This window comes from Ambystoma mexicanum, chromosome 9 (genome assembly GCF_040938575.1).
Source record: "Ambystoma mexicanum isolate Mex_15411 chromosome 9, UKY_AmexF1_1, whole genome shotgun sequence".
NCBI classification, from domain to species: Eukaryota; Metazoa; Chordata; class Amphibia; order Caudata; family Ambystomatidae; genus Ambystoma; species Ambystoma mexicanum.
In genome coordinates this window covers 634,777,055-634,800,764 of record NC_090931.1, presented here as the reverse complement: position 1 = coordinate 634,800,764, position 23,710 = coordinate 634,777,055, and the positions used below count along the sequence as shown (strand labels likewise).

General features: G+C 46.9%; 1 protein-coding gene across 2 annotated transcripts in view; it reads right to left on the bottom strand.

Annotated features, from left to right (window-relative positions):
* Positions 1 to 23,710, bottom strand: part of UNC119 (unc-119 lipid binding chaperone) — a 423,630-nt gene that overhangs the window by 77,688 nt on the left and 322,232 nt on the right. For both annotated transcript variants that reach the window (XM_069615338.1, XM_069615339.1), the window contains one exon: positions 16,322 to 16,494. In XM_069615338.1, coding sequence (XP_069471439.1) covers positions 16,322 to 16,494 — 173 coding nt within the window. The remainder of the gene's footprint in view (positions 1 to 16,321; positions 16,495 to 23,710) is intronic.

The following is a 23,710-nucleotide window of genomic DNA, read 5'->3' as shown; positions in this document are numbered from 1 at the left end:
ATAATTCACTATGCTTTTGGATATGGGAAGGCAGCAACGTCCCCACAACTGACTGTCTAGTGAATGGGATAATTAATATCACAAGGGCACCCTATTGAAATAACTAGACATTTGATAGATCAGCAGCACTAATCAAGTGGTCATAGCCATTGAAGAACAGTCTTCACGCCACGGTACATATTATACATATTTTAATGCATTGTTGCATGCTAGGACTTAGTATTGTTAGTCCTAGTATATGATGGAATTTACAGCAATGTACATTCGCCACTTGTAACATTGAACAAGTAAACGGTGTGCATAACCAAGAATGTGAGGACATCTGGTACCATGTATCAGATTGTCCAGCAAATTAGATAAAGGGATGTAAATGGACATATTGTGATGTTTGGATACACTCGAACGATACAGAAGTGCCATACGCATAAGTAGCACCACGTGTAGAAAATGTTTGGTAAAATAACTTTGTTTTTCGACCGCTGCTGTTATCATATTGTTCAAACTTATGCTACTCTTAATAGAATTTTGATTATGTTGTCAGAAGATGACTTGCAGAATTTTACACACGTAACCACCTTTACTAACAGGGTCCTTTTACATAGCTAAAGATGGCCGCCACATTTCTCGAACATCGGGTTAGTCCGTTGTTGATCTGTACCCCCAGAATCTAGCCCGCCAAATACTAGGCTGTTTGAACACGGTCCCTCGTTTCCATGGGCACCGTGCAAACAACGAGCAGAGAGAAGCACAACTGGATGTACATAGAGGCTGTACAGGTACGCGCTATGTATAGAATACTGTACACGTTTTTGACCGTGTGATCAATGATCCATATGATCTTGAATACTCACTAGCACCACACTGTCCTCCACAGAAAGCATTCACACTTAGGAGTTCCCAGATCTATCTGCACCCGTTCTTCCTGCAACGTTAGATGCAACACAGAGGGATCCTGCACGTCCGCCGTACATTGAACCCTGCCGCAACATACCCGCGTGCTCTACCGCACGAATTATAGCAGGTATATGGTCATTTCCTCACTAACGAAAACATTATTGTACTTGTGAATAGATATTTAGTCACACACAGTGACCCGTACATTAACATTGCTATCTACAGAGATTACCAGAAGTATTGAAGTACCTTTCTGTACCAAGAAAACACCTAAATCGAGGCATGTCCAAGCATGTCCACTTGGACTTATTTTTCGCCATAGATGGCTTTTCTGCTACAACATTAAACCTCAATAGGTTAGTACTTTTTTATGTAAAATATCCTCTTTGTGAAAAAAACCCTTCTTTGGTGTGTAGTTTGTATTTACCATGCTTAACCGTAAACCTACACTGGTTGAATATGCCCTTAAAATCGAATATGTTTCATTTGTTGAATTGAATTTTAGAAGCCTTCATTATAGCTTCCATTTTTAGATTACTAATGATATTCTATTTGGTTGGATTCCCATTAGAGGTGCACGGGATTATACTAGACAGTGTTTTGAATTTTTAAAAAACATGGCCAGATAGTTACTCTGGTCAAACTAAATTGAATGTTTGCACCGTTTAGCACACTACATGTAGATACTTAATTTGAATGAAGTAATGCTGCTTGTTGTTTATTTGGTTGACGAACTTACAAGTATACCTTCTGTTGATTTTTTTCCCTAAATGCATTTGGATTAGACAGTAGATCCACAGAGGCTTCTGAAGAAGGGGTATCACCTCGAAATGCGTCAAGCAATTGAGAGTGGAATTTCCATCAACTTTTGATTATGTTGACATTATAATGTTGTTATGCAATTTCTCCTGTCTTCACTACATTTTTATGTATAAATAAATAGGTGCTCACTTCATCCCTGTACACCTAAAATACAGAAACCATTGTTCCTCTGTTTGATGTTATACATTTTGTCGAATCAATTCTCTAAAGAGTGCTTAAAAACGAATATTGCTAACTATATCCTTAAGAATCTACGCCCTTGTTGGGTAGTCCAAGAGTGTGCAGGGGACGGGAGGACTCAAACTTTGGGTCCTCTTCCCTTGCTCTTATTTGCTATAGGGTTTTTGTGCCAAAACCCTATTTTCCTCCTCTGCACCTCATAAAAGTATCAACACCACTCCTTGTGGTTTTCAAAATAATATTTTCAAACATCTCCTCTATTTGGGTGTGCACTCACTCCACCACTATATCATGCAGTGACTGCCTCAAATCGTCAAACTGACTATGGCCTGAGACAATTTCATCTGGAACCTGACTAGGAACCAGGCCATCAGAATCCTCATCCGCCTCTGAAATATATTCCAGGTGGCGAAAAGAAGGCACCCGAGAGTGCTTGCTCTTAACCAGAGCCTTCCTAGGGGGTTCCCCCGTGCCACGGGGTACCTCCGACACGAAAGGTGTCGAGCGAATCGGCGCCGAGAGAACAGGCATCGGCGCCGAGAGGATCGACGTCGAGGAAATCGGTGTCGACGTCAGATGCAGCGCCGCCAGCATCGGCTGTGTCGACACAGCCCTCGAAGCCGGACCCCCGAGTGTGTCCTTCAACGACCTGAGCGTCGACGACTTCCTCGGAGCCAGAGCCTCGAGAAAGCCTGTCGACGCCCTCGACGCCTCAGACGTCGATGTCTTCCTCGAAGACCTCACAGGTGCACACGGTCTCGAACACGTCGAGGACCGGGACCTGGAACGGGTACGTGGAGAACGAGTCTCCTTGTCCGAACGGGACCTCTCCCGTGACTCGTGCCGACCACTCTTGCGAGCGGTGTCTCTCGACCTCTCACGACCGACCCCACTCGGGGGCGCGGACGGCTTAGTACCCTGCGACTCAAGAATCGCCAGCATTTTCTTCCCGAAAGAAGCCCATTCCTCCGGCGTCGCACGGCTGGTGGGGTAAGCGACGTGCCGGGCAGAGTCCTCCGAAGAGGACCTGGAAGAAGACCGGTGTCGGCGCTTCCGAGAATGCCTCAAAGAGGCTGAGGAGTGGCGAGACCGACTCCTAGAAGGAGGCCCACGAGACTTCCGACGATGACGCGAAGAGTCACCCCTCGAATCATCCGTCGAAAGCCCTGCAGATCTCGACTTCCGGGGCTTGGACACCCGACCTACTGACAACTTCTTCTTATGTTCGCGTAAGGCTTTGGACGTGAGCGACTGGCAGTCGATAGTCATCCGTGTCGTGGGCCTCCACGAGGCACCAGAGGCAGGCGTCGTGCGAATCCGTCACCGACATCTTGGACCCACACTCCCCGCACTTCTTGAAGCCCGGACGCGGGGTCGAAGACGAAGTAGAAGACATCTTCACACGAAGGACTTTCACAAAAACGAACAGGTTCGAAGAACCGAAAAGAACATAACTTCAAAGAGTCGAGGCGTTAACCGAGAATCACGAAGCAACACGTTCGCAGAAAAAACGCAACTGAGGCTACGGGTGTCGTGCGTCCTACTTATCACATCGGATGACGTCTGACGAGGTCCTCGACGACGGCGCATCGATGTCATCGACGCAGGACGCAGACGCCGAAAAAAGTTTCCGAAGCAGCACAGCTGTGGTGATTACATGTCATAAATGTGGAATACGTCGGAGGACCCAATCCCCTCGAATTTACAAAACTACTCATACAGACTCAAAGTGAAATGAAACGCATGACAAAGTTACTGTTTCACACAGTTTGTTCTGTATCCCCTTACTTACTAATCACCCAACAATCGCACTTAAATAGCTTCTTAAAACCCTATATACCTTTTTTTAAAGTGCTACAGCAATGGTCGCTGCCTTTTTACCTTTTCTCATCTCTAATCACTTCCTGTTGTAAATAATCTGCCTCTGAGACTCTCACTGGTGGGGCCTGATCAGCCCTGCTGTTTGTATTCGAGGGGAGGGAGTAGAGCAGGGGGGGGAAGGGCATTGGCATTTGTCCCTCGTCCAATTGTTAAATCCACCTCTGATTGCACTCTTAAGAAAATATTTAAATACTGCTTTTTGGTTCTAAAAGATGTACACTTTTTATTCTTTGTCTGTAACATTATAGAAAACGTTTTATTTTATGGGTGTTCATGTTTCATTTCCAGCACTGCCTAAACACCCAGCACCCAAGATTTACATCATCCTTTCCAAACAAATCCCACAACACACATTACCTATTTTGTTTACATGTAAACCGAATGAGGTTATCAAGTCAGTACTTATCAGTTTGAATCATGAAACGTTCGGTCAGAGTAGACTAGCCTTCCAAACAAAGATACATTCTATTTAGGTCGGAGCCCCACTGGTAAGTATGCATGAGAAGATTTGAAATTGGTCAATAGTTGCCAAACTAGCCTTATCATTTTCAGGTAGGGCCTTGTTGGACAGCTCAGTGAGGTGCAGCTTGATTCCCTAGGCATAGCAAGCAAGACACCCACATCTGGGCATATAAACGTTCACTTAGGGAGACAAACTCAAGCCAACATGCACTGGCAGAGCCAACAGCTTGGGCTTTTGATTAGGCATGGATAGGCATTTGCCAGGTACTGCGATGAGGGTACCACCTGGCCATAAAATGGAAAAAGCTGGAAAATGCTGTCAGGAACTGGGCATATGATGGCAAATGTCTGCTAATACATATACGCAAGTCAAACCTGCTGACTTTGTGATTGCTTGTTTAAGACAGGACTTCAGTGCAAGTCCCAGAGGCATTGACAAATATATTGTTTATAAAATCAACTGGCTGAAGACACACATTAAGATAATTTTACTACAACAGTAGCTCATTTACAGAGGCAATTAAGTAATGAAACAGTCAAAAGAATGCTTAGATATAACACTGGCAGGCCCTGTACAGCAACACGTGTGTTGTTACTTTGTGACAGACCTTGCTCAAAGATTTCTGCAAAGGTTAGGTTTTGGTGGTGAGGCATTGATGTAGCCATGGCTAGTCATTAGGTGGGTAGGTGACCAGACACGCATAGGATGTGTGTTTCTCCTCAGTTTATTGCCATGTAATCTGTGTTCCACTACATGAGTTTGGTTGCTACCTAATAGGTAAAATGTCTCTGAATCAATCAGAACCACCGCCATTGTTCTGGCCAGCCTTCCATACCATTGTTTGCATATCAGCCTTGGCCCTGTCACTAATGTCAGAAGCCCTTCCCAAACTGCTAAACCACAGAGCCTAAACATTAATGTGGTTGCTTGTGTTCCAGTGCAGATCCAATACGGCTTAGCAATTGAGATTAAACTGCACCTTTTGGTGGCAGCACCAAAATTCATTTGCTAATGGCTTGTCCCCTTCTCTAATTGCACAGACATACTACAGAATTATGGCATGGAATGTTGCGCAGAGCAACAGTAGTGGTAATGTTTAATTCAAAGCATTGCATCCATCACTTTTCGATTTGACTATACTCTCGCCTCCAGAATTACATTTTTGTAACTACCAACCTTATCTTTTCACTTATACTCAAGTAGTTAATGCAGCAGAATATATACTTTGAATGTAATTTGTAAGGCCCCCCGTCAGTTGACGCACGTTCTGCAGAAATCTGTGTTAAAGCAACTTTACCTGTCATTTATTGTTTGATCTAGTTAACCATTTTATTAAGCATGATGTGTAAAACCACTATATTCCCACAAAAAACAAACATACTTTAAATTACAGAATCCAAAATTTTGATTTTAGGTTTCAGAAAATGGTTGTAGGCAGCCTGCTTGAATAAGTGTGCTACCTCACTAAGAGGTGTGAATGGCTGTGGGGCATACATCATTGTCTAGGGTAAGAAAACAATTCTTGGCCAGGCCTCTTGCAATACAGCCTCTCAGAATGATGTCTCTGAGGTTGCTGCTAAATGTTTAGACGCAGGGGGGCACAACTGATTTTGCCAGAGGGCCGAATGTTCCCTACATGCTGCCTATAGTGGGCCGAAAAGTAAATGCGGGAGGAGAGGCAGGCGAGGTAGTGGCAGGAGTGTTCTTCAACCCTCTATTATTAAACGCATGGAAAAAATACATTTTTAGGTGCCGGTCTTTGTGTATTTCAAACGTATATTTTGTACTACAGATTTTCCATTTTTATAATTAATTTATTTCATAAGGATATATTGGCAATAGTGGACAAAGTAGACAAATCATTCAGGAGAAAAAACACTGTGCTGAAACATTTCACACATTATGCCACTTTAGATTTGCAAGGCACAAGCTCATTATTTTGGGCTGCTATTTGGACTGCTATACTTTGCTGTTTGTGTTGGCCATACTCTTGGGAGTATGGCCTTCGTTGATTCAGGTTTCCACAAAAGGCAAAGGAGGTACATCTCTTAACTGTGCCTAATTTAGCTTTATGATTGGGTTCACTCTTGCGTGTGACACTATACCCCATGGCCCCCACCTCCAACCAAACACTATGCCCCATGGCCATAATCCCACAGCTAAAAACTGTCCCCCATGGCCCACACCTCCACACTATGCCCCACGGCCACCACCCCCCACCCAAACTCTGCCACATGGCCCCCACCCCCAACCAACCACTATGCCCCATGGCTCCCACCTCCCAACTAGACACGATGCCCCATGGTCCCCATCCCCAACTGAACACTATGCCCCATGGCCACAACTAAAAACTGTGCCCCATGGGCTGCACCCCCGCACTATGCCCAATGGCCACCACCCCTCCAACCAAACTCTGCCACATGGCCCCCACACCCAACCAAACACTATGCCCCATGGCTCCCACCCACCAACCAGACACTATGCCCCATGGCCACCCCCCCAAACACACTATGCCCCATGGCCTCCAACCAAACACTATGCTCCATGGCCACAATCCCACAGCTAAAAACTGTGTCACATGGCCCGCACCTCCACACTATGCTCCATGGCCACCACCCACAACCAAACACCATGCCCCATGGCTCCCACACCCAACCAGACACTATGCCCCATGGCCCCCACCCCCAAATAAACACTATGCCCCATGGCCCCCACCCCCAAATAAACACTATGCCCCATGGCCACCACCCACAACCAGACACTATGCCCCATGGCTACCACACCCAACCAGACACTATGCCCCATGGCCCCCACCCCCAAATAAACACTATGCCCCATGGCCACCACCCACAACCAAACACTATGCCCCATGGCTACCACACCCAACCAGACACTATGCCCCATGGCCCCCACCCCCAAATAAACACTATGCCCCATGGCCCCCACCCCCAAATAAACACTATGCCCCATGGCCACAATCCCACAATTAAAACTGTGCCCCATGGTCCGCACCGCCACACTATGCCCCATGGCCACCACCCCTCCAACCAACCTTTGCCACATGGCTCCCACCCCCCAACCAAACACTGCCACATTGGCCCCACCCCCAACCAAACACTATGCCCAATGGCCTCGACCCCCAACCAAACTCTATGCCCAATGGACCCCACCCTGCAACCAAACACTATGCCCATGGCCACAATCCCACAACTAAAAACTGTGCCCCATGGCCTGCACCCCGACACTATGCCCCATGGCCACCACCCCAACCAAACCATATGCCCCACACCCACCAAACAACAGAATGACTAGCGGATTGCATCAGTGCAAGAGCCTTTCCACAAAGACAGTGAGCTAAATAGAATTGGCATCAACAAATGACTGTCAACAAATCCTAATGACTATACTGTTGATGCATCTATAATAACAGTGCAATTTAGGTATTTTGCACCACAAAGTTATTTGCCACTTGGCTTACTTATGGCAACCTATTCTAAAGTCACTTCCATTGTACCTTCAAGTATCAAAAACTGATGATGCTCCTTGCAAAGTCCTTTTCTGTGAAGTCACTTCTGTTGGTGCAATCAGTATGCATGTGTAGGTGTTAAAATGCCATCTGCCACTAATGTCACCCAAATAAAGTTGATGGGAGGGGAAGCTGCATAAATGAGGCTGTATGCATGGAATTGCGCACACTGCATTTGGGGCAAAGTAGCAGGACTTTTTTTGCACCTCACCCGACACACTGTTGCAATGCTGGATACTCCCCTGCACACACACTGATAAAGAACATGAGAGCGCCCCCACTTACCAGCACTGTGGATGTGCTTGCGCTGCAGATGGTGTGGAAAGGCTGAAATGCCTTCCGGCAACAGTCCACGCCACACCAGCTGCAATGCTGGCCCTCTATTGGTGTAGCTACATGGCTCTTAGCCGTCACTACGTGACGCCTAAGAGCCATGTAGTAAATGCAGTCCACCAATAGAGGGTCAGCATTTCCTGACCTGGCAAGTAAAAAAAAAAAGACTTTCCTAACAGAGGACGGCCGTAGCTGCTTGCGGCCTGTCCTCCGTTAGGAGAGTCTTTCATCCTGGTGGGCCGGGAATATCAACATGCTGGGCCGCACTTGGGCCGCATGTTGTGCACCCGTGGTTTAGAGTGACATCCACCCCCCACTCCCTCGGTTACCAGTGGTCATTAACACCACTGGCATGGCCCCCTTTCAAGGGGGTGCCAGAGGCTGGCTTTGGGGGTGCCTGGCCCCCCCTGCCCCTCCTGCTGGAGCCGGGCCTGCAGCATGGGTCTGGCATGGATTCACATGCTCATGAATATTACCCGGCAGGCTGGGGAAGAAGAAAAAAAAAGTTTCACTTTCACTAACAAACTGTATTTCTCCGTTAAACCAATCACTGTCCTCTGGAAGTATTGCCCCCATCCAATGACATTCCTCTCTCTAAGCTCCTCCTCTGGCAGCCATCTTCAGATTTGGAAATCACATAAAGTGGCAGCATGACCAAAATGAGCCGCATAGCGGACAAAGGTAGGGTTTGCATGTGAACCGATGCCAGACCCATGCTGGAGAACAATATTTAAAGGTAAGTAACTTAAATCTTCTCCAGCATCGGGTCTGGCATGGATATACATGCTCATGAATAATGAAGACATAGAAGTACAACATTACACAATCACAGGAGGTGGCAAGACTCAACAGAAGCAATTAAACTTACCCCTGGAACAGACTCCCCTCAAACAAACAAATTGGGTAGCACGTCTTAGCCGACTGGGGACTCCTGCCTGGAATCCCCGTCGATGCAGTAGAATTTTGCGAGGGTGTGAGTGGACCTCCACGTAGAAGCCCTGCAGATGTCGAGCAGGGGCACACCAGACAGGAACACCATTGTCGCAGCGATCGCTCTGGTGGAGTGGGCTGTCGGATGGCTGGGCACCGGTCGGTTAGCCAACCATTGACAGTGCGTGATGCAGTCGTAGAGCCATCTTGAAATGGAAGTTTTGGACAAGGCCTTCCCATGGTTCACAAGACCAAAGTTCACGAACAGCTGTGAAATCTTCCGAAAACTTTTTGTGCGTGTGACCTAGAACTTCAGGGCACGAGCGACGTCCAGCAAATGCAAGACCCTTACACCAGCAACAAAGGTTTCAGGAACAAAAAGGCTTGTTGAGCTAGAATTCCGATAGAACCTCCGGCATGAAGGAGGGGTGCGTATGTAGTATCACCAGCGATTCGTGGAAAGTCAGGTATGGTTCTTTGCAGGATAGGGCCTGGATCTCACCTACCCACCTGGCAGAAGTGATGGACATCAGGAAAGCTGTTTTCCACAAGAGGAACTTCAGCAGGGTCTGATGCAGAGGCCCGAAAGAAGCCCCCATGAGCCTCATCAGAACCACGCTGAGTTCCCACGCCGGGGCAGGTGCCTTCACCAGTGGGAAAGATCTGAATAGTCCTTTAAGAAACTCCTTGACAAGTCGATGGGACAAAAGCAAAGATCTTCCTGGTGAGCTAGTGTAGCGGGAAATAGCCGCCAGATGTACCTTGATGGAGGCGTACACCAGTCGGGCCTTGGCCAAGCATAGCAAGTACGGCAGGATCTGTGGAGCCATGACCCTAAATGGGGTAATCTTCTGTGACCGGCACCACGTAGCAAAACGCTTCCACTTGTGACTGTAGCACTTCAAGATCGACAATGCCCTGGCTTTTGCGAGGACCTCCCTGCAGTCCGCTGGCAACTCTTATCCTCCAAACTTTAGGGCTGCAGGAGCCAAGATCTCCGGTTCAGCGATCCTGGGTCGTGATGTAGGATTGCGCCTCCTCCTTTGGTGAGAAGATCTTGAACCACTGGCAGCTTGACCGGAGGGACCGTCGACAGGCTGAGAAGGTCCGGCTACCAAATCCGCCTCTACCACGCCGGGACGTTGAAAATCATCCTGCACTGGCACAAAGTGTGTTGATGACTAGTAGCAGGAAAGGCAACAGAGAAAACATGTACAGAAATGGCCCTTCCCATGGGAAGGAGAATGCGTCCTCTAGGCTCCTCGGTTGGTGTAATCTGCTGGCAAACGTCTGGCATTTGGAGTTCGCCACCGTCGCAAACAGATTGATCTGGGGCTTGCCCCACTTGACGAAGATTCAGTCCACCTCGTGGCAGGAGCGCAATTCCCTGCTGAGGGAGTCGGAAATGGTGTTCTTGACTCCAACTAGTTAGACAGGGAACATCTTTTGTCCAACGGCCCAGTGCCACAAGTCCTGCGCTTCCTTGGAGTGCTGGGGATCAAGTGCCCCCAGTTTCCTAATACAGAACATGGTGATGGTGTTGTCGGTGAAGATACTCCCCACGTTGCCCTTCAGAGACGGAAGGAACAACTTTAGGGACCAGAACACTGCCCGTAGTTCCAGGATGTTGATATGGAGATCCTTCTCCGTCGGCAGCCACAGGCCTCTGGCATGCAGACGTCCGGTGTGGGCTCCCCAGCCTTCCAGGGAAGCATCTGTGGTAACCGTCTCCTGGTGTGGAGGGTTTTGAAACCCGTGCCCCGGGTGATATTCGAGCGGACGCCCCATCATCCTATCGCCCGACGGAAGTCGTCGAGTGGGATCTTGTCTGTGAAGCTTCTGGACACCTGCATCCAATGGGCAACCGGGAACTCCTGAAGAGGTTGCCTTTGCAACCTGCGGAGCCGGATGAGGTAGATGCAGAGCGACATGCCGAGCAACGATTTGAAGGCCCACACCGTGGCGGTCTTCATAGACGACAGCTGCTGCACCTTCCCTTGAATGGCTGCTACCCTCTCCTCTGAGGGTGACGCCAGGCAGGACCCCGTATTGAGTCTGGCTCCTAGGAACAGCGCGTTCTGCGATGGCGTTAAGCAGGACTTCAGATAGTTGATGAGAATCCCAGATCCGTCAGCAGCTGGACGGTGGTCTGTGTCCAACGGCCAACTCCCACAAGCAGGCCCGGATGAGCCAGTCGTCAAGGTACAGGTAAACGTCTATGCCCCATACACGTAGACTGGAAGCCACCAGCTGCAGACATTTTGTGAACACTGAGGGCCAACTTCAATCCGAAAGGTAGAGCCTTTAACTGGTAGGCTGAACCTGCACTACGAAACGCAGAAACTTCCGATGTTTCTTGTGAATGGGGACGTGGAAATAGGTGTCCTCGAGGTCCAGTGACGTCAAGAAGTCTCCTTCTTCCATTTGGCCAAGTATGTGTTGCAACATTACCATCCAGAACTTTTGTGCCTTCATATTTGTTGAGCTGTCGCAGGTCTATGGTGGGCCTCCAGAACCCCCTCCCACTGCCCCCCCACCTCCTCCCGGTCTTCTTTCTGACCGGAAATTATCTGCAATAGACTCCGGAGCCACAGAGTCGTTGGGGAACTAGCTCTATTGCCCATTTTCGCAGCATGCCCTGTACCTCATCCAGGAACTGAGGCATGTGCTGCACATGATGGGTAATCGGAGGGATCAGTAGACATCTGCATTGAAACTCCAGGGTGTGCCCGCGGGCGAGAGCGGCCAGCACCCATCTGTCAGTAGTGATCTTCCACTCGCTGACAAATCTAGTCAGCCTGCCTCCCAATGGGTGCACGCATGGGGGCTGACTTTCAGGCCTGCTTCAGAGCCGGCGTTCTGCCCTGCGGGCAACGCTGTGTTCTGCTACCATAGGCCTAGGAAGGCCTCTGTAGGCTTCCTGAGTTGTAGATCTGGAGGGTTGACGATCCGAAGAGGAGAAACTTTTGGCAGAGCTGCTCGACTTTCCCCTGAAGGAGCGAAAAGAAGAGCGATGCTGCTGGAGAGTGCCCAGGGAATGGACGGTCTCTGTGTCCACCTTGATGGCTTGTAGGGACTTGACCTTACCAAACAAGTTCTCGCTGTTGAAAGGCATGTCCAACACCTTTGCCTGGACCTCCTGCTGGAAATTCATGGCCCTCATCCAGCCTTGGCGACGAAGGCAGACACCGTTCCCCATCTGCCATTACCCTGTGTCAGAGACATCCAACGCCACTGTGCTCAGACGTCACTTCCCCTTCCTGGAAGAGAGCTTGCCTTCAACCTCTTATCGTTGGGGAGGAACTCCAGAATAGGCCTCAGCTTGTACCACAGCTCCCCGTCGTACCTGCCTAGGTTCGCCAGTTAGATGGCCACCTTGATAGTGGACGCAGCAGTGTAAATCACCTTCCATCCCCATCCCATGGTGGCCATCCTCTTTCCCTCGCTGTATGAAGGGAACGAAGATGACGAGAACGGGTTAGCCGACCGTATCCTTGCGGCCGTTGACACCACAGAATCCAGCGATGGTTGCGGCACCCGATACCTCGAGCCTATCCAATTTGGCTGAAGCCGTGAAAGGGTTCTTCATGAGGGCCAGGCCTTCCTCCCACACGTCGTCCAGAAGGGGCACCACCATGATTGTTTGCCTCTTGGCCTCGCGCCTCTGGTACAAGAAACCCTCCTTCCAGATTTCCTCTGGCACAAGCTGGAATAGCTCCGAGGCTCTGGAGATCATGGAGTGGAAATACCCCACTTCGTCCGGTGGGGACACCCTAGGTGGAGCATCCAAATGCAGAGACTCGCCGGCTGCTGCGACGATATCTTTGCTGCGGACCGTAGTCGTGGCCGTATCTGTCCCTGTACCTGTGTCTGGGTCTGCTGGGGAGAAGGGGCCCGACGTGGATGTGGAAGCTGAAATGGGGGCGTCGGATGATGCTTCCTCTTCTTCGATGGAGGCTGAACAGGGACTTGGGGGGAAATCACCGGAACCAAGCCCGGGGGCATCCGATACCAAGGTGTGCAGGGTTGACAGAATGCCTAGTGACACGTCCCTCGGCTTAGCTGGCAGAAAACTAGAACCTGCACCATCATCGTTGCCCTCCTCTTCCCTGTCCTTGTGGACCATGTGCAAGGACTCCTGATCTTTGTCGTCCGTGGACGAGACCTCCATGGCTTGGGCCACGGGCTGGGAGGGCTGTTTCATGGCCTCCTCATCTCCTTTTTCCCCCTCTGCAGGGCTGAACCGGGACCTGAGCCGGTTCCCCCCTTCAGGCATGACGCAGACTTTGCCAAAGTCACTGCAGAGGTGTGGTGCCTTAGGGGTAGGGATACCTTCACAGGGTCAGCTCCTTTAGCAGTCGTTCTAGCAGCCACCGCTAACTCCATCGTCGACAAAGTCTTTGCCCGTGCCCTGGCAATGGAGGCCGAGGGTGATGTCGATCGCACCCTATCCACCTTGGGACTCGCTTCCGCGGCAAACCTGGTGGACCGACTTGCAGTTCTTGCCATTGTCTTGGGCCCCCACGCATGAGGCTCCCTCAAAGGACTTCGAGGGCTGCTCATTGGACTGGCCGGTCCTTGGTGAGGCATGACCCTGCTCGGAGCTCGGGGCAGAGGCCCCAGCGTTAAGCCACGCTGCCAGTCTACTGTGCCTGTCCCTCGTTGTCTTCTTGGAGAACCTGAGGCATATTTTGCACTCCACCTCCATATGGTCTGGAGGCAGGCAGTGGAGGCATTGCAGGTGCTTGTCTTCTACAAACACATTCTGTAGCCCGCATTTGGTGCAGGGCTTGAAGAGGGACCTTCCCTCTTCTCCTCAGTCATGATCGGAGGGCGCAAAGTACACCTGCTAGCCTTCTAGACTCTTCTACAATCTTCGCCCTTGAGGGCCGCTGAAATTCACTGAGAACGGATCCCCACTGTCGGCAGATGGAGAGCCTGCATGCTCTTTTGGAACAAAAATAGAAACTTTTTCCATTGAAAACATAACAAAAGTAGATGTAGCTGGCAAGAGCAAACTCGAGGACTCCCAACAATGAAGTATGCAGTAAAAATCTGAAGATCGCTGCCAGAGGAGGGGCTTAGGGAGAGGACTGTCATTGGATGGGGCAGTATGACCCAGGGGACAGTGATTGGTTTAAAGGAGTGAGCTTGAAAGGCAGGGGTCTGTGGGCCAATGTGCAGCAGAGCTGAATACACCGTGTATAAGTCAACTTTTAATGGTAGATTTAAAGACAGACTACCCACTCCCTTCCAGTTGCGAAAGACTCAAAGAACTGACTGGTTTTATGCAGAGATTTTGGTCAAGTGCGTCAAGGTGTTCACCCATGGTCAAGTAAAGGTTTTCACCCCTTGTTTTGGGTTCCCTGTTTTGAAAGAAAATAGGTCATTCTATGACTGACGGACATGAATTAATTTTGAGGGAAAAATTGGGGCGAGTTCTAAAAATCACCCTAGGTTTGTGAACTGTGACAAAGGGCTCATCTCATCTACTGAGAGTGCTTGAAGTTTGCTTACCCGCGTTATTGCTGTAATTGTAAAGAGGAAAGATACACTATATGTGAAGTCCCTTATGGAAGCTTAAATTTATGGGCTTGAAGGGTCTGTGTAAAACCTTATTTAGATCCTAACCTTATGGGTATGATACTGCAGGATACAAGGTTACTCCTTCCAGGAAAGCTTTGCCTGATGGTATTTTCCACCAAGACACTGTTTTGAGGTTGTATATGCGCTCAGAGCAGCTAAATGTACCGTAAGCAAATTGTATACGAACAGTGGTAGGTAGCCAGATCTGTTGGTAAACTAAACTCGTGGATCGATTTGTGTCTCTGCGCACTATATTATGAATTGTTTCCATCTATTCAAATACCAATTGATAGTATTTTATTTACATGCCTCAAGTAGTTTGTCCATGCATCGTTGAGGCAGGTTTAGATGACCAAATTCTATGACCTCAGAAGTCAAGCTGCTAAATTCATAGTTTGTGGATTGAGGCGTATTATCTTCCACCTTTGAGGGGTCAAAAGGTTGTGTACTGGATGCAATTAGACCGGTTGTTGAAGCAACAACTTTTCTATTAGATTGCTGAGCTCTGAAACAAGTCTTTGATTGCACCCCCGTCAGACTTAAGCCATCTATGTCCAATCCCAAGATTAGATGAAAGTTCTCAAAACGCCGACTTAAGTCATGCAAAATGTGTAGTCATCTTACATGTGGGCGAGAGGGCAGGCAATTCATGCACTGCTAGGGCTCATCAGAAATTGCAGAGTACGGTGAGTAATTCCACTTTAAGACCTTCAAAGCATCTGCACTGTTCGGTTGGGCTCTCATTTAGCAATGAAACCACAGGTTATGGAAATAGAGGAGGGTGTTGAGGATTCAGAGGGGTAATAATTTATTGGTTCAAAAGTCTTACACACTCATTTCAAATGAGGTGGAGCAAATAGGGAGATTTAAAAGCGAGGCGTTATGTTAACACCTCAATTTCCAGTCTGCCCAATTTCCGGCAGTGACAAGGCAAACAAGGGCACAGGGCAGAGATGAGATCTGTCTGGTCAGTGCCTTAGGTTATAGCACACATGACGTTTTCATGCAGGCACAGAACAAATGGAATCCTATAGAATCTGCACATGTAAAGGACTAAGGGGTTCCACTGGAATCCCTTAGCAAATACCCTCTGAAAAACGTAATTTCCATCAGCATTTACTTTTTCACAAGATAGAGAGGAAAATGAAAGAGTAAAAGCGAATTTGCATTGCTTTACTCTTTCCTTTTCCCCTCAGCCTTGAGAAGGTTTATAATTGCATATAGGTGGCACAACAGCACCAAAGTGCAAACATTGGTGGTTCTCTACATGTATTTTACTTTCAATGAAAAATGAGGCAGACATTGTCTACAGTAAAGTTTAATTTACAATGGTATCTTGATGCAGGAAATGTAGGCTCTTCAATATTATTACAAGCTAAAAAATATATTTGGAGGGGTTATATCGTCAACTATTTGAGCAAGTGATCCATTTCAAAAGTGTAAAGTGACTGCAGGACTTTTGCAATGTGCTTTGAGCATGTGATTCTATGAATGAACCCGCTGCTAGCCTCCCTCCGCCCCCCACACCACTTCCTCAATCTTCCCCTGTGCATGCTCGAGAAGCTTCTTGAAAACTGCCACCGGAACATCTTAGAGCCTTTGGAGACAGAGGGAAAATGTACAGGACATTACAATACAAATTGGAAACCATGAAAGAAAGAAGCAAAAAAAAGGCAAACAGTAGTGGCGGAGCAGGTAATACTCACTGAGATCCTCCGAAAGCTGGGGAAACTCATAGATATGCTCGCATGTATTTTTGCTGCTCGGAATACAGAAGCCAAACTCAAAGTCAAAGCTCTTTAGAAGCTGTTCCCGGAAGTAATGACGTTCGATCATGCGAAAGTTATTGATAGGTTTGTCTCCTACTGTGAATTCAACACTGCAAAGAAAAGAGCAGTGCAAGTTAGGTGAATTTACGGCATTCCTAACTAGACAATGCACAAAATAAAACATGTATGATCTTTTGAGGACATTGTGTTGTTTGGTAGAGTCAATTGCTCAATCAAACACTGCTTGAATGTATTCTTCTGTTTTTCCCCCCCTTGAATTTTACCACCAAAATGTAGATGTGAATTGGGGTCAGGCAGTAATTGGTGGGGGAGGAGTATTGCGGGGCGGCTGTGGCAGTTCCCACCCCACATACTGTTGTCAAATATTTGAGAAAAGAAACTAGCAAAAAAAGAAGTTGAGCACATTAAGAGTTATTTTGTAGCAATTGACATACTTCTGCTTGTATAAAATACAGTTATAGAGATTTTTCATAACTCGGGTGAGGGATGTGCAACACCCTACACTAAATGTGAAACATTAATTGCAACCAAAAGGTAAACTAAACCTCTCTGAAGTGGTAGCAACGGCAGAGTGGTCCTGCTTCAGGTGGAGGAAGGCCGATAGTAAATGTGTTAGTCAATCACACTATTCCAGATCCTCCAGCACATAGAAACATGGTCGATATAAACGTGCACGTGCACTATACATTAAAACACAAGGACCTGGAGAGAGAAAAATCAGAGCTTCAGCAACCAAACCTAGCGGGCACCAAAGGTCATGCAGAAAATAGACTAACAGTACCAGTCACAAGGAGTCATTGTACACTATAAAAAAACAATATGGTAGGCCACAACTGTAACAAATTAACATGTGTGACGAATCCCCAGATGTCGCCACTTCTCCCCTTGTGGGGAGCCCCTTCTCACGAGGCCAGGGAGGTGAGGCCGCTACCAGGTATTCCATCCGGGGGTGGTACTCTGGAGGTGTATCTCATGGGGAGTGAAATCCCATAGGGGACTAGTGTCAATCTGGGGAGAACATGGTATCCCCATAACCCACCTTACCCCGACAACTTCCTACGCCCATCACACCAGCACTATCCCTAGTGTTCCTAAATGTTTTTGTAGATCTATCAGTATAGGAAGTACTGGGACGAGGGAGAGTGTAGGCATCACAAAGGGAGAGTATTCTATAAGTACTGAGATGATGGAGAAACCAACTGACCCACTGGAAGATATCCAAGTTGATAGAGACGTAAAAGAGGCGCTGAGCCGTGCAGATGGCCCCCACAGAACCAAAGGAAGAATTCTAGCTGAATCTGGGGAGGTACAAAGCAACCAGTTAATAAAAGAGAAGCGAGACAACCAATGTTGTCAGGCCCTCCCTGGAGTAACCTCAAGATTGTAAGCCGGACGAATCAGTTGCCAGGAAAGTGCAGACCAGGACGCTTACCTGCAGGCAGAGGCGTCCCTGGAAAGTCCACCGTGGACGGAGAAGCCAAGGAAGACATAACAGGGATGCAGAGCGGGCCACAAAGGACACCAATAAACACCATAGAGAGCTCAGGGGGGCTGTGATGGTTGGTGAGGCTCCCACAGGGCAGAAGATTAAAAGGAAGATGGTCTGGGACCCACAATCCGTAACAAGCAACCTCCTAAGCCATCTTCCTTGTGGCGGGACCTGGCATGGTAGTGACCCAGGTCTGCTAAAACCCAGAGAAGCAAACAGAGCCTAGGCCTGGGACCCACATCCACAGAAGAGTTATACATTAAGCCATCTTCTTAATCGCAGTACCCAACAGGCGAGTGAACCGCATAACAAGTGTCATTCCACCTGGTACTGCGCCTTGGCAAAATCTAAAAATTAATTCATCTGTTTCCTCTAAGATTACTTTGCCTCACAATGACCTTATTCAAGTGTTTGTATGTTTTCATATTCTAATGTTAACCAGAAGTGTTCTGGTCACCATTTTGTTAAAATTGTCTGCTTTGACAAACATTTTCTTGAAGTAAAAATTATAATTATACTTGACTGATTCTGTATCAGCTTTAATGGTGTGCAGGGGATGGGAGCGTCTTTAGATTTAGACACTTTTTTCTGTTTCACTGCACCTTAAGCTGATCAGGGGAAGGGAGTAATTCTCCTGATACTGGGTACTATAACAAGAAGCCTGAGAAAGGCCAGGGAAAGGGAGGCAACCCCCTGGTAGTATGAATTGTGAGAGCAAGTTGGAAGATTACCAGGGGAACGTAGTTATTACCTTGGGAGTCTTCAAGAACACTTGAAAAGGACAGTGGAAGAGATTCATGCTGCCCCCCCAACCCCTGGCGACATTGTGAAACTTTCAAGAAAGCCATGAGGGATCAGAGGAAGAGAACCATAACCACCAGTACTGTGTAGTGTGGAGCCAAGAGATCAGGGAAAGGGATCCTTACATCCCTTGGTGTTCCACGTGAAGCAAAGTCGAGACAGGCCTGGGGAAGACAGCCATTGTCCTGGCACTGTGGAAGTGTTATTAACTAGACACCTGGAGAAGTGAAGCAATCTCCAGGAACATAATAGTAAGGCAAACTATTTTAGTTTAAGAACTCTGCTACTAATTGGACACTTCAAGTTGGAACTTTGAGTTATCTCTTGGAAAGTAACTGAGACCTGGAGAAGGGACCCATTCTCTCAAGCATAGTCCCCACCTGCCAACTGGAACTATAACCCAGTGTCCAGAAGAAGGGAGTCATTCTCTCGAGCATAGTCCCCACCTGCCAACTGGAACTATAACCCAGTGTCCAGAAGAAGGGAGCCATTCTCTCAAACATAGTCCCCACCTGCCAACTGGAACTATAACCCAGTGTCCAGAAGAAGGGAGCCATTCTCTCAAGCATAGTCCCCACCTGCCAACTGGAACTATAACCCAGTGTCCAGAAGAAGGGAGCCATTCTCTCAAACATAGTCCCCACCTGCCAACTGGAACTATAACCCAGTGTCCAGAAGAAGGGAGCCATTCCCTCAAACATAGTCCCCACCTGCCAACTGGAACTATAACCCAGTGTCCAGAAGAAGGGAGCCATTCTCTCAAGCATAGTCCCCACCTGCCAACTGGAACTATAACCCAGTGTCCAGAAGAAGGGAGCCATTCTCTCAAGCAACGTCCCCACCTGCCAACTGGAACTTTTTTTTTTACTGTAATTTTATTTGTTTGACTTTAAAAAAAATACAAACTTTTTATTACATTTCTAACATGTAATCAATTTAAATTGAGTTTGGCAGGTCGTTGTGTCAGATTACTCAAATGTCTGTACAAAATTTCGTTTTTTCATTTAAAACAGAGTCCATAAAATTGATTACTGCACAGGTCAGCCGGTTGTTTATTCCTGCAATTACATAGCTCCACCAATCTTCCATGTTGTGGTTTTTTTGGAGCACAAATTGCAAGATGCAGCGTCCTTTATGCTGTAATGGCTGTGCACTCAATTATTAGATGTTTGGCAGATTCAACTGCGCTGTTACAGTATCTACATTGATTATCTGCTGTTTCTGGATCTCACTTCATCATCAGTGTGGCTTTAGTCTTCTAAAGATTGAAGCGCAATCGCATTAATTGGTTTCGATTGTATCAAGAGGGGAATTTGTAAAGATACTTGGGGGTCTCGCCCAACCCGTGTGTTGAGGTTCCAAGGTCTTGTATAGATTTTAGGCTCTTTCGCTTCTTGTTCTGTAAGCAGTTCCAGCGTCACAGTTTTATTTTGGCTCTTTGCAGCATTTTTAACACAAGTTCATCTGACAAACCTGCATTTCTCATTATTGTGAGAAGTTTTTGTTCCCACTTGTTTAACAAGTCAGATGAATGCAGGTTCGGTCTTTTTTGTAAAATTTTATAGGTGCTTGCTGGTTGTTCGCTTCTCATTTTTCGCCAGAGTGCAATTTACTGCCACAGAACTGTACCATATAATGAATCCAAGCCTAGTTCATACCCATATCAACGATTTGCTAAGTTCTTGGGTAAGTGCAGGACTTTGCGCCAGAATTTTCCATCTAATTTACACCAGGTGTCAGCTGGTAAGTTCCATCCTGCTTCGCTGCCGAATGTTATGGCCGGTACTACTTTTTGCAAGTAGAAGGAAAGTATTGACATGAAGTTTAAGTCCTTGCAGGGCAAACATGGTCATTCTGGTATGTAGGTCTTGGGTCAAATTCCATTCCCATATGGAAACATTGAATTGAACACCTAGATAGCTAATGCAATGTTACCTCAAGTTTTTCCTGATTTAGGTGCCAGTCAAATCTTCTTTTTCGAGTCTTCTCTCCATTGGCAAATGCCATGATCTTTGATTTCTTGGTATTGATGATTAAGTCATTGATAACGCAGTACCTTTGTAAGGCGTCAAGAGATCGTAGTAACCCGATTTGTGTTGTGTCCAGCAGGACGATGTTGTCTGCGTATATGAGCCAGGAGACATGGTTGTTATTTATCTTTGGTGGGAAGGTCCTCGGTTGCAGAAGGGCAATAAGAAGGTCTGATATAAAAAGTTTAATAATGCAGCTAATGGGCAACCTTGTTTGACTCCCCTCTGTGTGGATTACATTGGAGAGATCGCCTTTTGAGTTAAATCTTACACGACAAGATGTGTTAGTGTGGAGTGCCATAATCGGGTGCATTAGATCTAACGGGCAAACCCATGATAGAAGTTTTTCCCAAAGTTTCTGGCGATTGATGGTATCAAAAGCCCATTTTAGGTCTATAAATGCAAGAAACTAATTTTTGTTGTTCTTCATGGCTTCACTTTTGATGGTATTTAAGATGGTCAAATTTAGCTCCACGCCAACTCCTTTAGTGCAGCCTGTTTGTCGCTTGTCAGCCACTTTTGCGTGTTCGGCCCAATTTGCCAGTTTCTTTTGAAGAAATCCTGCAAACACCTTTCCGATGGTGTCGAGGATCGTTATTGGGTGCTAATTTGATGGCTCATTTGGTCGCCTCTCTTGAATATGGGGACGATTATAGCTGTTCTCCAGGACTCTGGTAGGGTTTTGCTTGCTGCGATTCTCTCTAACAATGTGGCGATGAACTTTGCCCATGCCGGGGTGTTTGTTTTTAACATTGCATTAGAGATGCCCTCTGACCCGTCTGCTCTGGAATTATTTAGTTTCAGGATCGCCTGTTCGATGTCTTCCTGAGTTTCCACTACGTTCCATTCGCTGGCACCTTTATAATCCGACATGGGGCTTGGGCTGTTTATGTCGAGTAGTAGGAAACCCATCTCGCATCGTTTACGCCGTTAGCCATATCATATGCAACTTTTATTGTGCCTGTATTAATAATTTTCCATAACGCTCTGGTGTCCTTTCGTATTATGAGTTGTAGCATCCTTTCGGCTTGTTCTTGATTTCGCATAGCATTGAACGCAGTGAGCCAGTTTCGATATTGTTGTTGCTTTTTTCATTAGCGCTGCGCAATTCTTTTTATTTGCTCTTTTTAGTTCAGATAGATCCTTACGCAATTACTTTTTCTTGGCATAAAGTAGTGCTAAAGAAATGTCTATTTGGTTTATGTTGAATCTTGTAATTTATGTTCGTTGCTCGAAACTGTATCATAGGCAGGCTGTAATTTAGGTTTCCTTTTACAGCAGGAGATGATGTATATTTTTCCGTAAAGGTGTTCAATTGCTTTACATTCATTCTCAGCCTTGTACCAGCGTTATTTGTTATTGCTTCTGTATATTTGGCATCAGGGCTAAACTTGTCCTTCTCGTGCCAGCACAATATGAATGCATTGTGGTCACTTCTTGTGGTTTGTGCTATTGTTAGGCTTAGGATTTTTTCTTTTAGGTTTTTTGACGCCCAGATATAATCAAGGGTCTTTGAGCATGTGCCACGATGCCAGGTGGCTGAGGCCGGGATATCACCATGGGTGCATCCGTTCAACATTGCGCAGTCTCTTATCAGTTCATTTGATCATCACTCCCCTCTATTTAATGCTTCATTGCCCTTCAAATTATTCAATGTACGGGAAGATTTCAGTTCGTTAAACCATGAATAGTTCACGTCACCGCATACAATGATAGCTGGATCGTTGAATGCAATTAAGCATTCGTCAATTGCTGCTGTGACCGATGTTATCAGTTCGTTTTGTTGGATCATAGCTGGGTTCCAGAAGACGTTTATTATCAGTAATTGCCGCTCGGGACCGTCATTGTTCTTTGGGTGTTGTACTGTGGTTGCCTGGGTGAACAGGTTCACAGTCTTTAGAATGGTCCATTTTAAGTTGTTTTTAATCATCGTGATTAGGCCTGCATACGGGCGACCAAACATGTTCTTGCCTGCTGGATTAACAGGATTGTGTATCCTTCACTGACTGGTTTCTCCCTCATCCATGTTTCTTGCAGACATAAAATCGAGCATTGGTCTATTTCCGGCCATTTTTCATTGAATAAATGGGCAAAGCCTCTTGTATTCCAGGAGGCTATACAATGAGTGGATCTCTTGTCGATAGTCGTATCCTAGTGGACGTTCTTATTGTGAACATGAGATATACATCGTGATTTTGTAGAGCCTGTTGGAACTATAACCCAGTGTACAGAAGAAGGGAATCCTTATTTTGGACGAAGAACATCCAGTATCTTTTAGTTTAGTTATTAGCGTAAGGGATAGAGGTTGGCATTTTTACAGAAAACTGATTTTTGTTTTGTTTTGTTACTTGGACATTCTGATAGGCTCCTTAGTGAAGGCAGGGAACCGCCTATAAGAGTTAGGGAGGGATAGGTTTCCACTTATTTTTTAGACAAAAGTCTATGACAACAAGCATGCCACCTGTGCGTCAGTCTCCGCCTTCTACATTTACACATGGCAGCTCCATAGGCAGGACTGTAACAAAATGTTAAAAATGCAAATAAAGATCAGGAATGGCAAGGGTCTGAATTGACCTACAAAAAGGAAAATGGCGATGGCCAGGATTTGGAGGGCCACAGCGGATGTGGTTTTACTTCAAGAAACGCTTGATGGATCAGGATCCGATCTGCTTGAAGAATAGAACATATTTGCAAGAACTTATCAATAATCATAATGTGAAAACTAGGGGTGTGTGTGTATCCTGATCCACAAGGGAGTGAATGCAATTATTGAGAAGGCGTACTGAGATGGGGAGGGGGGGAATAATGTTGGCCGATGTCTTGTTTGATGGAGTTTTGCTCACCATTGGATCGGTTTATGGGCCTTGTACTCCAGGGGGGATTTTTTCCAGATCCATCAGCTTTACTATAGAATCTCCAGGTTGAGAGGGTCATCTTAGGGGGGAAGACTTCAATTGTGTTCCGGACTATTGATTAGACCAGTCA